At 35.1% G+C, this 14,796-nt stretch overlaps 1 protein-coding gene and 1 pseudogene across 1 annotated transcript; both read left to right on the top strand.

The window, feature by feature from the left end:
• The first annotated feature begins 2,705 nt into the window (after positions 1-2,705).
• LOC133333519 (transmembrane protease serine 9-like) lies at positions 2,706-7,708 on the top strand (annotated as a pseudogene).
• Positions 7,709-10,554: 2,846 nt separating this feature from the next.
• On the top strand, positions 10,555-11,367 carry LOC133333518 (trypsin zeta-like). Its single transcript, XM_061541836.1, has one exon. It carries the CDS (start codon positions 10,555-10,557, stop codon positions 11,365-11,367), a length of 813 nt encoding a protein of 270 aa, XP_061397820.1.
• Positions 11,368-14,796: the final 3,429 nt, after the last annotated feature.

Genomic DNA, 14,796 nt, shown 5'->3' with positions numbered 1-14,796 from the left:
ATAAGACTGAATTCCAGTTCTGATATTCTTCTCATCCGGAGCTCGCGGAGTTCTTAGAAACCCTGACGTTCTTTGAAAACTTCAAGATTTCTTTGGGACTCCCGGTTGTGCTCGATCTGCATATCCTGATGTCTACACCAATGTGTCGTACTGGAGGAAGTGGATTTTGGAAAATATTGCAGAACAGAAAAAAACATTTTAAGAAATTCTTAACATATTTTTTGGGTGACATTTTTAATCTCTTATTAAAGTATTAGCAGGCGTAGTGCGGATATTGGTTCCTCTATCGTTTTTGTTTTCTTTTCTTTTATCAACAACTCAGAGTGTATTGCCATAAATGATAAGCTACCGCTGATAGACGTTTTAATATCAGTTGTTAAGAAAATTAACTGGTTATTATAAATTTATTGGGCAAGCGTAGATTGTATGGGTTCGAATGCGCTGAGAGAAAAAAAGTCAATGGGAAATTTACATGCTAGCAGAAGCAATGCTAGCCTTGAAGTTCTACAATAAAACCTCGATTCTTAGACCAATTTTTAGATACTTCGAAGGAATTCTTACAGACATCCAGATATTCTTTGTAAATCCCAAAATTCTCTGAAAAGTTCTTAAGAAACACACAGAGTGGTTAGGAACTTCCAAAGTTCTTAGGAACTGCCAGAGTTCTTAGGAAACCCCAAAGTTCTTAGGAACTCTCAAAATTCTTAAGAAACTCCCAGAATTCTGAGGTACTCCAAAGTTTCTTGGGAACTCCAATGGTTCTTAGGATGTTCCAAAGTTCTGCCAGAGTTCTTAGGAACACCCAAAGTTCTTAGGAACTCCCAAAGTTATTAGGAACTCAAAGTTTTTAGAAACACCTAAAGTTCGTAGGCAACTTCTAGAGTTCTTAGGAACTCCAAAGATTCTTGGGAACCCCAAGGGTTCTTAGGAACTCTTAAAGTTCTGCCAGAGTTCTAAAAACTGCCAACATCTTAGGAACACCCAAAGTTCTTAGAAACTCCCAGAGTTCTTAGAAACTCCCAAAGTTCTTAAGGAACTTCCAGAGTTCTTAGGAGTTCCTAGTGTCATTATGAACTACAAGGGTTCTTAGGAACTCCCAGACTTCTAATGAACTCCCAGACGTCTTAAGAACTCTCTCCTATAGTTCTTAGGAACTCCCAGCGTTCGTAGGAGCACCTAGAGTTATTAGGAACTCCCAGACTTCCAATGAACTCCCAGACGTCTTAAGAACTCTCTCCTATAGTACTTAGGAACTCCCAGACTTCTTAGGAACCCTCAGCGTTTTAAGCAACACCCAAACTTCTTAGGAATTCCGAGCGAGTTATTAGGATTTTCTAGAATTCTTAGGAACTCCCGGAGTCCTTAGCAACTCTCAGAAACTCCAAGAGTTCTTAGGAATACCCTGCGTCCTCGTAGGAGCACCTAGAGTTATTAGCAACTCCCAGAGTTCTTAGGAACCCTCAGCGTTTTAAGCAGCACCCAAACTTCTTAGGAATTCCCAGCGAGTAATTAGGATTTTCTAGAATTCTTAGGAACTCCCGGAGTCCTTAGCAACTCTCAGAAACTCCCAGAGTTCTTAGGAATTCCCAGCGTCCTTATGAATTCTCCCAGGAATTAGGAATTCCCAGCGATCTTAGCAAACACCCAGAGTTCTTATGAACTCTCCGAGTTCTTGCGATCCCCTAAACATTTTAGGAAAACTCAGCGTTCTTTTGAACTCCCTCAAAGTTCTTAGGAACTCCCTCAGTCGTAGACTTCTTAGGAACTCCCACAGTGCTAAGAAACTCGCAGACATCATAGGAATTCTCAGACTTCTTAGGAACACCCAACGTTCTTATGAACTCTCCCAGAGTTCTTAGGAACTCACTCTCATCGTTCTCAAAAACTCCCAGAGTTCTTACGAACTCTTAGACTTCTTAGGAACTCTTAGACTTCTTAGGAACTCCCAGAGTTCTAAGGAACTCTCAGCGTTCTAAACAACTACCAGACTTCTTAGGAACTCCCAGCATTCTTAACTCCCAACTTCTCAACAACTCTCTGAGTTCTTAGGAACTCCTAGATTTCTAAGGAAGTCCCAGAGTTTTTAGGAACTTTCAGTATTCTATGAAACTCTCAGACTTCTAAAGAACTTCTAGAGTCCTCAGAAACTCCCAGACTTCTTAGGGATTCCCAGGATTTGTAGGAAATCACAGAGTTCTTAGGAAATCCCAGAGTTCTTAGGAACACCCAATGTTCAGCCTGAGTTTTTTTGAACAACCAAAGTTCTGCCACGTTTCATAGGAACACCAAAAATTCCTAGGAACTCCCAAAGTTCTTAGGAAGGCCCAAAGTTCTTAGGAATTCCTATAAAAGGAAGTTTACGTCCTATGAACCCTCAGGATTCTTAGGAACTTCTAGAGTTCTTGCGAGTTCATAGGAATGTCAAGTGGAACTCCTGAATTTTCTAAAAACTTCGATTTCCTAACCCTGCTCTTCAGCTACTAAATACCAGAACATTGAAAAAGTCTTCTAAAAAAATTACGTCACACAGCGGCTATCAGTCATCCACTTCTGTTCGAACATCCAAACTTTCCATTTCGTATATTATTCAATTAAAAACGATATGATTATGGGGGTGTGTAAATCACAAACATGCTTCTTCAAGATCAGTGATATCAATTCGGAATGGAATTTAGTCTATACACAAAGCTAAGCGAACGAACAGCATGTTGTTGCGTTACGTGGATGTATATATATATATTAATTTTGACTTTGGTTATCTACACCAACCTAACTTCGGGGCAACCTATCCAGCACGAAGGAATCTCTCCTGATATCAAAGAAATTGGACGCATTGTTGGCGGTGATCCTGTCGATTTTAACAAACATCCCCACAAAATTTCGCTGAGACGTAAAAATTGTCCATCCTGCATCTTCTCCCATGTCTGCGGTGGCAGTATTTATCGTGAAAATGTTATTGTCACCGCAGCCCACTGTGTTATTGGATGGTCGGCTGAAGAATTTCTCGTCGTTGCTGGTACAAATACCCGCAATGGTGTCGATGGTGTTGTAGCCCGTATCTCAAAGATTGTGCGACATGAGGAATATAACATTTTCATAACCGATAATGATGTAGCCTTGCTGATTTTGGCCACTCCATTGCCATTGAATGGTATCACCATGAGAGCAATTGAATTGACCGATAGCATCCCAGTGCCTGGATCTAAAGCAACTGTTAGCGGCTGAGGTACCACTGAATTTGCTGGTTTCCCTTCTGATCAACTGATGGCTGTCGATGTGCCCATTGTAAGCAGCGAACGTTGTGAAGAAGCCTATGCTCCGTATTATGGTGAAGGGCGTATTACTGATGCTATGCTCTGTGCTAGATTTGATGGTGTTGGCGGTAAGGATGCCTGCCAGGGTGATTCGGGTGGACCCCTTGTGGTAAATGGCAAGCTGGGGATATTGTATCGTGGGGTAGTGGTTGTGCTATGCCTGAATTTCCAGGAGTTTACGCGAATGTGGCTTATTTGCGGAATTGGATTTTGGAAAATGTTGCGGAATATGCTTGAAATTTGGAATGTAGGACGGAAGTGTGAATATTGAAAATATATAGAATTGAAAACTAATGTGTGGATTTTTGAATTTTTGAGATATAAATGTTGTAATACGGTAGACAATCACTTTGAAGTGAAAGCAATAATTCAAAATACATGAAGTATATGGAACTAGTTCCTTTGAACTCCTCTGAACATTCGGATTCCCTATGCATTCACAGAGTTCGTAGGAGCTCCCAGAGTTCTTAGCAACCCCTAGCGTTTTTTTGAACTCCCAGAGTTCTTATAGACTCTCAATGTTCTTAGGAACTCCATGAATTCTTTGGAACTCCTAAAGTTTATGGGAAATTCCAGAGTTATTAAGGACTACCAGAATTCTTCTATGAATTCCCATAGTTCTTCGAAATTCCTGAAATCTTTATATTTCCCAGAGTTTTTAGAGACTACGATAAAACTATCAGAGTAATTACAAGTTCTCAGAAGTTCCTAAAATGTCTTTGAGTGATTATGAACATCGAAAGTTTCAATAAAACCCAGAGTTTTCTTATGAGCTACTATATATTATTGAACTCCTAAAATGCCTATGAACCCCATGAGTTCTCATGATCTTTTAAAGTTCTTATGGACTTCCGGATTTGCTATGAATTCACAGAGTTTTCATAAATTCTTGTAGTTCTAATGATCTTCTATAATTTTATCCAGTTTTGGGTCTTTCCCGAAAGACCTAGTTCAAAAGAACTATTCCGCAAAAGGAACGATCGGTACTAGATCTAGTTCATTCGTTCATCATTTTCCTTTTGTTCCAGTGGTTCCTTTTTGCTCTCGTTCACCTAGTTGCTTTTGATACAATCGTTCATAGAGTTCCGTCAAGATTTCTAGAGTTCTTGCAAGCCGTATAAGTCCGAATGAATCCCTGCGTGAAGTCACAAACTTCGCATTAGCTCTAAGCATACTTATGAACTACTAGAGTTCTTTCTAATGAAGATTAGCTGATCAACAATTGTGCTGTCAAAATTCTTCCTAGTGTGAATTAATCATATGAAAACGTAAACAACATGGTTGACAGTCTGAGGACAATTCAATCACAATAACGATAGTTTTTATAGATTCCTGTTGACCTGTTAAATTGGTTGGGATTAAAACGTCCAATAATTTGTAGGCAATTGAAGTCTAAAACTTCTCATTACCTCCAATCATTCTTCTTACTAATGGAGATCAGCTGATCGACAACATTGCTTTCTATGTGAATGCTTTCTATTGTAAATTAATCGTATAAAACGTATACAAACAAGGTAACCATTATGAGAATAATACAATGACAATTGCGTCGCGGTTTAGGGATTTTTGTTGAACTTTTAAATTGGGACTGGGATTAAAACTTCCAGTCATTTGTATGGATCACTAGAGTTGGACCGTTCCGTAACAAAGTAGTTCAAAGGAACTATTCACCAAAAGGAACGATCGGTTCTGGGTTCAGTTCTTGACATATGAGGATAATTCAATCACAATGGCGACATTTTTTTGACATCTTGAATGGGAATGGAATGATGAGCGATGATGGGCTAGAGTTGGGTTATTCTTAAACGAACTGAAGGGAACTATTGTATTGTATATTCTTTTTGACCTGTGGGACTAGACATAAAATGTCCAGTGATTTATAGGCAACGCTAGAGTTGGGTCATTGCGGAACGAACCTAGTTCAAACGAACTATTCATCAAAAGGAACGATATTTACTAGGTTCTGTTCCTTTATTCTTCAAGTTTCGTTCATTTTTTATTTTATCATCGATTGAAATAAAGGAACTAAATTAATGAGCTAGTTCCTTTTACGGAAAGAATCAAAAATGATCGGAGCGCCAGCACCTAAGATTGTAAATATAAAATTAATGGAATTTTTACAAGCAAATGTGGATAATAGTAAGCGGTCTGCTCGCGTCATTAATCCACATTTAGTGTCACACAACAAATCCATATGATTTACGGCTATCTGTGAGGGTATTACCAGTTAGCCAATGGGGTTTATCAGTTATTGTCTGGGTCAATAAAAATATTGTTTACCTTTGGCTTGGCTATAAAAACCTTAACCTGCAACCGGAAAAAGTTTAGTAACCCAGATTAACTTCGACACACAAAATGAGGAACCTCTTTGGTATTTTAGTACTTACAATTCTTGTAACTCTGGTGGCGGGACTACCTACCCAAAACGAAGATAAGGATATAAATTCGAAACAAACCGGTCGAATTGTTGGTGGTTATGCAGTGGATATCACCCGGCATCCACATCAGGTGTCGCTGCGGTACAAACTCTTCAGTTTCTTTTCCTATTCACATCTCTGCGGTGGCAGTATTCTGCGAGCGGATGTCATTATAACTGCCGCCCATTGTGTTAATAATCGTGTGGCGAACAGATTCCTAATTGTGGCTGCGACAAGTACTCGTAACGGGGTAGATGGTGTGGCGGCAAGGGTTGAAAAAATCGTAATGCATGAAAAATATAATCCCTCAATTACGGATAATGATATCGCCCTGATGTTTCTGGCTACCCCGCTGCCTTTAGATGATATTACAATGAGAGCGGTAAAATTGACAGAATCAATACCCATACATGGCGCAAAATCTGTTATTAGCGGTTGGGGTACCACGGCTCCTGGGGGAGTTGCTTCGGATAAGTTGTTGGCGGTTGATGTACCAATTGTGTCAAATGATCGTTGTGATGCGGCTTATGCTGTTACCTATGGACCGGGACGTATCACCGATGCTATGCTGTGTGCTGGTGTGGAAGGGGTGGGTGGTAAAGATGCCTGCCAAGGTGATTCTGGTGGTCCGCTGTTGGTGGGTGGAAAATTATCCGGCATTGTTTCATGGGGTCGCAGTTGTGCTTTGCCGGATTATCCAGGGGTTTATACGAATGTGTATTATTTTAGGCAATGGATATTGGATACTATTGCTGATAATGTTTAGAAATAGTTAAAAAATGTAATTAATAAAAAAATTATTTAATAAATTTAAGGCGTGGATTTTTAACAAAAATATTTTTCCAAGGCCTATTTAAGGCGTGGATTAAAAAAAATTTTTTTTTTCAAAGCCTATCTAATGCGTGGATTTTTAAAAAATATTTTTTCGAGACCTCCACACCTAAATTTTTTTCTCAGTGTCGTTTTGTAGACCCACTGTCCCGACAATCCATAATAACAAAACGATTAAATACACAATCATATCGGTTATCTTAAATCCCACCATATTATCGATTGATTGATAAGTTTGACAGCGGCGTGAAATGCCGCAAACAGAAAAAAAGAAAACAAGCATTCGACCAGGCCCAGCAAATCAGTCATAAATTTCACTTGAATATGTTTAGATTATTCGCAATAACATTATTGGCAATTTTTGCCATCGGCCTGGAAGCCGGAACTATTCCCAATGGTCGTATTGTTGGTGGTCGTGATGTGACAATTACCAAACATCCTCATCAAATCTCCTTACGTTACAAATCGTGTGATGAGTGCACCTTCCTACACACCTGTGGTGGTGTCATCTACAGCGAACGCTTCATTCTAACAGCCGGCCATTGTGTCTATAAACGTGATGTGGAGAATTTCATTGTTGTTGCTGGTACCGACAATCGTTCAGGTTCGGATGGTGTTGTGGCTGTCGTGGAAAAAGTCCTCATCCATGAGAATTATAATCCGGCATTGACACAAAATGATGTGGCCTTGTTAGTGTTGGCCACACCATTAGCGCTGAATGGTTTTACCATAAATTCTGTGAAATTGGCCGAAGAAGAACCAAGGACGGGTGCCACAGCCTGGGTGACAGGATGGGGCACCATCTCTGAGGGTGGTCCAAATGCCTTTAAATTACAAGAAGCCGATGTAAAGTTAATCGATCGTGAGGTGTGTAATGAAGCCTATGGATTTGGTCGTATCACTGAGGATATGCTGTGTGCTGGTGTGGCAACGGGTGGTCGTGATGCCTGTCAAAATGATTCTGGTGGTCCTTTGATATGGAATCAAACTTTGATTGGCATAATTTCTTGGGGTACCGGCTGTGCTCGTCCTGAATATCCGGGTGTATATGCCAATGTGGCATATTTGAGGTCATGGATTGAAGCGAATGTTAAGGCGAATTTGTAAGGGAATGAAATGAAAACGTATTCGTGTTTAAGAATTTAATAAAATTTTTATATTGAAACCAATCCAAAGATGAGGTTTTATTTGGATTTTTATAACATATTTTTTAAACAACAATAAATATATATTTCACGGACATTTCAGGGACATATTTTCAAAGATCTATATATGGCGTGGATTTTAAAAAAATGTGTTTCAAGGCCTATCAAAGGCGTGGATTTTTTAAAAAAATATTTTTTCAAGATCTATAAAGTCGTGGATTTTTTTAAAATATTTTTTGGGGACCATACCAGGCCTGGATTTTTAAAAAAATTTTTTTATATATAAGGCGTGAATTTTTAAAAAATATTTTTTCAAGATCTATATAAGGCGTGGATTTTTAAAAAATATTTTTTTCAAGATATATATAAGGCGTTGATTTTTAAAAAATATTTTTTTTTCAAGATATAGTATATAAGGCGTGGATTTTTAAAAAAATATTTTTTTCAAGATCTATATAAGGCGTGGATTTTTAAAAAACTTTTTTTTTCAAGATATATAAGGCGTGGATTTTTAAAAAACTTTTTTTTTCAAGATATATAAGGCGTGGATTTTTAAAAAATATTTTTTCAAAATCTATCTAAGGCCTGGATTTTTTTATATTTTTCAAGATCTATCTAAGGCGTGGATTTTTAAAAAATATTTTCTGGGGAATTTTCAAGGCCTACCTTAAGGCGTGGATTTTTAAAAAAAAATTTTTCAAGATCCATATAAGGCTTGGATTTTTAAAAAAAAATTTTTCAAGATCCATATAAGGCTTGGATTTTTAAAAAATATTTTTTCAAGATCTATATAAGGCGTGGATTTTTAAAAAAATATTTTTTTCAAGATATATATAAGGCGTGGATTTTTAAAAAATATTTTTTTCAAGATCCATATAAGGCGTGGATTTTTAAAAAATATTTTTTCAAGATCCATATAAGGCGTGGATTTTTAAAAAAATATTTTTTTCAAGATCTATATAAGGCGTGGATTTTTCAAAAATATTTTTTTTCAAGATCTGAAGATTTTTTTCAAGATTTTTAAAAAAAAATTTTTCAAGATCCATATAAGGCGTGGATTTTTAAAAAATATTTTTTTCAAGATCTGAAGATTTTTTTAAAAAATATTTTTTTCAAGATCTATATAAGGCGTGGATTTTTAAAAAATATTTTTTTCAAGGTCTTTCTAAGGCGTGGACTTTTAAAAAATATTTTTTCAAGGTCTTTCTAAGGCGTGGATTTTTAAAAAATATTTTTTTCAAGATATATATAAGGCGTGGATTTTAAAAAAATATTTTTTTCAAGGGCGTGGATTTTTAAAAAAATATTTTTTTCAAGGTATATATATGGCGTGGATTTTTAAAAAATATTTTTTTCAAGATCTATATAAGGCGTGGATTTTTAAAAAAATATTTTTTTCAAGATATATATAAGGCGTGGATTTTTAAAAAAATATTTTTTTCAAGATATATATAAGGCGTGGATTTTTAAAAAAATATTTTTTTCAAGATATATATAAGCGTGGATTTTTAAAAAATATTTTTCAAGGCCTTTCTGAAGCGTGGATTTTTAAAAAATATTTTTCTAGGCCTTTCTGAAGCGTGGGTTTTTAAAAAAAATTTTTTAAGGTATATATATGGCGTTGATTTTAAAAAAAATATTTTTTTCAAGGCCTTTCTGAAGCGTGGGTTTTTTAAAAAAAAATTTTAAGGTATATATATGACGTTGATTTTTATTTTTTTAAAGGTATATATAAGGCGTGGATTTTTAAAAAATATTTTTTTCAAGACCTTTCTGAAGCGTGGATTTTTCAAAAATATTTTTTTCAAGGCTTTCTGAAGCGTGGATTTTTAAAAATTATTTTTTCAAGGCCTTTCTGAAGCGTGGATTTTTAAAAAATATTTTTTTCAAGGCCTTTCTGAAGCGGGGATTTTTAAAAAATATTTTTTTCAAGACCTTTCTGAAGCGTGGATTTTAAAAAAATATTTTTTCAAGGCCTTTCTAAGACGTGGATTTTAAAAAAAAATATTTTTTCAAGGCCTTTCTAAGACGTGGATTTTTAAAAAAATATATTTTTTTCAATGCCTTTCTGAAGCGTGGATTTTTAAAAGTGATATTTGGAAAATGTGTAAGTAGCGTATGCATGCTGGCAGTAATCATACGATCCGTTTCAGTGTTTTGAGTTTTTTAATTTATCCATAATATCGTATACGTGGTGGCAACAATCATGCGCATACTTGTTCCCACTGAAATCACTCTTTTAAAATTAATATTATCGAAAAAATATTTTTTCAAGGCCAATCTAAGGCTTGCATTTTTTAAAAATAAATTTTGAAAGCCAATCTAAGGTGTGGATGTGTGTATTTCTACAATGACTTCTTAACAATTGTCCAACTGACGATGGAGTGCCCCATATTAATACAACACCTTTAATCTAATGATATAATTTACATTTCAAAGCATACTTTTAGGCAAAATCTCTTTGATTAAATTACTCACAAAGCGTGTGCCAAATTTTCCAATAATTTTTAACAATATTTTTTAGATAAAATTTAACCACCCAAACAAACAGTTTCTTGCCATTCCGAAATTCCTCGTCGTCTTTCTGCTTATCGCAAAAGTAAACTTATAAATTGTTTTTTTGAAATCAATATCATAATTCAACAATAATAATAATTTACGATATCGGCAATCGTAAATTTTTATAAAAGCCAAGAATGGAAACCCAAAAAAAATATTTATCAAAAAATCAACAATAATCAGTAAAAAAAAGATTGACCAATGGCCTTCGTTTGGCGCGGCTAGTCGTTCACGGAACGTCTTTAGTATTACAACGTCTTTGGTGAAGCCATCATCATCGCGATCGTCATGGGGTACGGCAGCTTAACATTGATTCTTGTGGCATTCCTGGCCACATCCTTGGTTCACAGTTTACCTCTTCAGGATTCAGCAGCTGCGGATAATTCCCGCATTGTTGGTGGCTATACCACCGACATTGGAGCCCATGGCTATCAGATCAGTTTACGCAAGAAGAGCCTCTTCTCTCCTCAGGACAGCTATCGTCATGTTTGCGGTGGCACCATTTATTCGGAAAATGTTGTTATAACTGCAGCCCATTGTATCATTGCCTCAGTGCCAAGTCAATTTAAGGTTGTTGCTGGTACAAATTTCCAGGTGGGTAACAATGGTGTTATGGTGCCTGTAAAGGAGATCATTATGCATGAGAACTATGATCCGGAGCGTTATGACAATGATATTGCCATTTTGGTATTGGCCTCACCTCTGCCGCTAAACGGTTTTACCATACGCTCCATTGAATTGATTGACGACGCCCCAGCTCCTGGTTCAGAAACTACAATTACTGGATGGGGTGCCGTTTGGGAGGGTGGTCCTACACATCATTACCTGCAAGAAGTAAAGATACCGGTGGTCAGTCATGAGGATTGTAATTATGATTATGGTGGCCTCATCACAGAGAAAATGTTTTGTGCTGGCCTCCGGGGTGTTGGTGGTAAAGATGCCTGCCAAGGTGATTCCGGTGGCCCGTTGACAATTCGCAATAAATTAGCTGGTGTGGTGTCATGGGGTGCTGGTTGTGCCCGACCAGAATATCCTGGTGTTTATGCAAATGTTTGGACTTTGAAATCGTGGATTTTGGAAAAGGTGGCTGCCAATGCTTAAACGAGATTTTTAAGAACGTTTTTTTATGAATTTATATTTTATAACATAAGAAAAATTATAATAAACTAATTAAATATTTTAATTAAATTAAAAATTATGTGTTATTTTTTCTCATATAAAACAGTTTTCATATTTGGAAAATGTGTACGTAGCGTATACCTGCTGGCAGTAATCATACGCCCCGTTTGAGTTTTTAAGTTGTCCCGAATATCGTATACGTGCTGGCAACAATCATACGCAGACTTGTTCCCACAGAAATCTTTCTTTTAAAATTAATGTTATCGAAAAAATATAAATCTACAATCCTTTTTTGATTTCTACCATCTTCCCAAGTTTATCTATAGGCCTGGATTTAAAAAAATATATATTTTAGGCTTGGATTTGTTTTTCAAGGTCAATCTAAGGCCTGGATTTAAAAAAAATAATTATTTCAAAAAACCAAAATTACTTTTGGGCCTTGAAAAACAATACTTTTGTATTGCCTTTTAGGGAGCGTATACGTGACGGCAACAATTATACGCTCTCATGTACTTTGAAAAATAAATCCAAAACAAAATTGGAAATTATTGTATAATTTGGAAATGAATTGACTGTTTTCTCCAAAAATTGGTATGGTCAGTTATTATTTATTACTCAACAAGTTCTTCAAATTCTAGATGCCTAGAGCAAACATAGGCTAGCCAGTGAGTCATCAAATGAGCTTACATAAAATGATTCATGCTTATAGCTTTAAAAATGTTTAAGATTTTCTTACAAAAATTGGCTCAGATAATATTGATGTGCTACAGAATATGTTTACCAATTTACAGATGTCTATTAAACGCAGAAATAAATCCACAGATCATTAAAGCAGCTTACTATGTATATAGAAAAAAAGTTACCAACTTCCAGATCAAAGTCCTTTTGTTTTGTGTCTTTTCTATAATCGCTCAATGATAATAGATTATTTTCAACATATTTTAATTAGTTTCCAAAAAGTAGTTCTTTGAATTTTACAATATTTTATTTTCTTTTGCAGGTGGCGTATATGTGCCGTCAACCATTATACGCTCTCATGTACATTGCATGAATAATGAATTATGTACAAACAAAAATGGAATTTATTGTATAACATTGCAATGAATTGTACATTTTCAAGAAAATTTGGTATGATGAATGCGAACATCGTTCACAACAAGTGTGCCAAATTGCATCTATCTTGGGGAATCATGGACTACACAGTAAATTGTTAAATTGCCTTGCTTTATTTTTTTTTTTTCTTTTTTATTATCTTGTGTTTTTCTTTGGAGATTTTTAAGAAAACTAGGGCTTTATTTTCGTTATGTAAGGAGAATATTTTTGGATGCGATAAAAATAATCCATTTAGGAATGAAAACCATTAGGACTTTTCTATTTGTATATTTTATTTGCCAGGGGGCGTATACGCGTTGACAACAATTATACGCTCTATTGACATTGTATGAAGCTAAAGACTGGGAAACTTTTACGTTGTATGAAAAATATTATGGAGATCAGGATATATATTTTTCTATTCGAAAAACTTATCACAATTCATAACAAAATACAAATATTTAGATTTTAGTTTAACGACGAACGTATACGTGTCGACAACAATTATACGTCCTTATGAACTTCATTAGAAATCAATTAATGTTCAATTGCTAAAAAATCTGTAATCTATAGAATCTCATCTTGCATGATTTTCCGACATCAGAAGAAAACATTAAATACAGGGAAACATTTTTAGAGATTTTCGATATTTCCAGGAGGCAAATAACAAGATTATCCAGCTATAAAAAATCAATATTTTATAAATAGAAGACCTATTAAAAAATATACCCCTGAAAACCCCTCTTTTTCCATATAAATAAGGAAAAAATATTGCAAATTCTTTATTATGTTGGAAAAATTATAGAAATCGAATTCTGAGGCTTTCTAGATGCAAACGAATCTGAGATCTAAGTTTCCTTCAATACACGGAGGGGCGTATAAGTGACGACAACAATTATACGCTCTTTGGAAGTTTAATAGAAATGAAATAATTTTCTATTGAAAAAAACTTGAAAAAAAAAATTCTACCTATTATGATACCCTAACTTCAGAAGAGCACATTAAAAACTGAAATTTTTTTAGAGGTCTTCAATATTTATAGGAGACCATTATAAAGATCTACGTATAAGTGACGACAATAATCATACGCTCTTATGAACTTCGTTAGAAATCAAATAACTCCCAATTGCAAAAAAATCTATAAAAATCAGGATAATTTTTCGAGCATTTTTAGAAGCAAACATATCTGAGATCTCAGTTTTCTGATGAAAATAAATCATAAGGGTCACAGGCTTCTTGGAAACTGTCATAATTTTTTTTTATAAAAATGAAGAAAAAGAACTGCGATCTTTTCGATTTATTTTCTATAGGAAAAAAACATGTCAGTGTGGAAACTGAGGTCTCGGAGATTTTTTTTCTAAAATAAGATTTCATTGTGGTAAAAAGGCTCTTACCACCATTTATAATAAATTCAAGTATTTCGATTTTAAAGAGACAACTTCTATATTATATTCGGACAATTCTAGACTTCAGTATTTCCAAAATAGAAACCTGAGGATTTTTAGAAGCAAACAAATCTGAGATTTAAGATTCAATCATTATACCGAGGGACGTATAAGTGACGACAACAATTATAAGATCTTAGGAAGTTTATATACTCTGACTTCCGAAGAACACATTAAAAACTGAAATACTTTAAAATAGGTATTCAATATTTATAAGAGGTCACTATAAGTATCTAAGGTCATTATACCGATCGACGTATAAGTGACGACAATAATCATACGCTCTAATGAACTTCGTTAGAAATCAAGTAATTTTCATTTGCATAAAATCTATATAAGTCAGCATGATCTTTGGAGCATTTTTAAAAGTAAAACATCTGAGATCTCAGATTTTCTGATGAAAATAACTCAGAAAGGCCACAGTCTTCTTGGAAACTGACATGATTTTTAGATTATTTTTTTATTGAAAGGAAGAATAGGAACTGAGATCTCTGCGATTTATTTTCTATGGGAAAAAATACGTCAGAGTGGAAACTGACGTCTCTGAGTTTTTCAGGCTCTCATTATACCGATCGGCGTATAAGTGACGACAACAATCATTCGCCCTTACGAACTTCGTTAAAAATCAAATAATTCTCTGTTGCAAAAAATCTATAGAAGTTAGCATGATATTTCGAGCATTTTTAAAAGCAAAATCTCTGAGATCTCAGCTTTTGTGATGAAAATAAATCCGCAGGCCACAGGCTTCTTGAAAACTGACATGATTTTTTACAATTGTTTTTAATAAAAAGAAGAATAGGAACTAAGATCTATGCGATTTATTTTCTGTAGTAAAAAAATACATCAGAGGACTCGGAGATTTTTTTCTAAAAGG

Source organism: Musca vetustissima, unplaced genomic scaffold, assembly GCF_032173495.1.
Source record: "Musca vetustissima isolate MV318-11 ecotype Yass unplaced genomic scaffold, APGP_CSIRO_Mvet_v1 utg20336, whole genome shotgun sequence".
Taxonomy (NCBI): Eukaryota; Metazoa; Arthropoda; class Insecta; order Diptera; family Muscidae; genus Musca; species Musca vetustissima.
The sequence above is the reverse complement of the archived record's forward strand: the minus strand, read 5'-3'. Positions and strand labels throughout refer to the sequence as shown.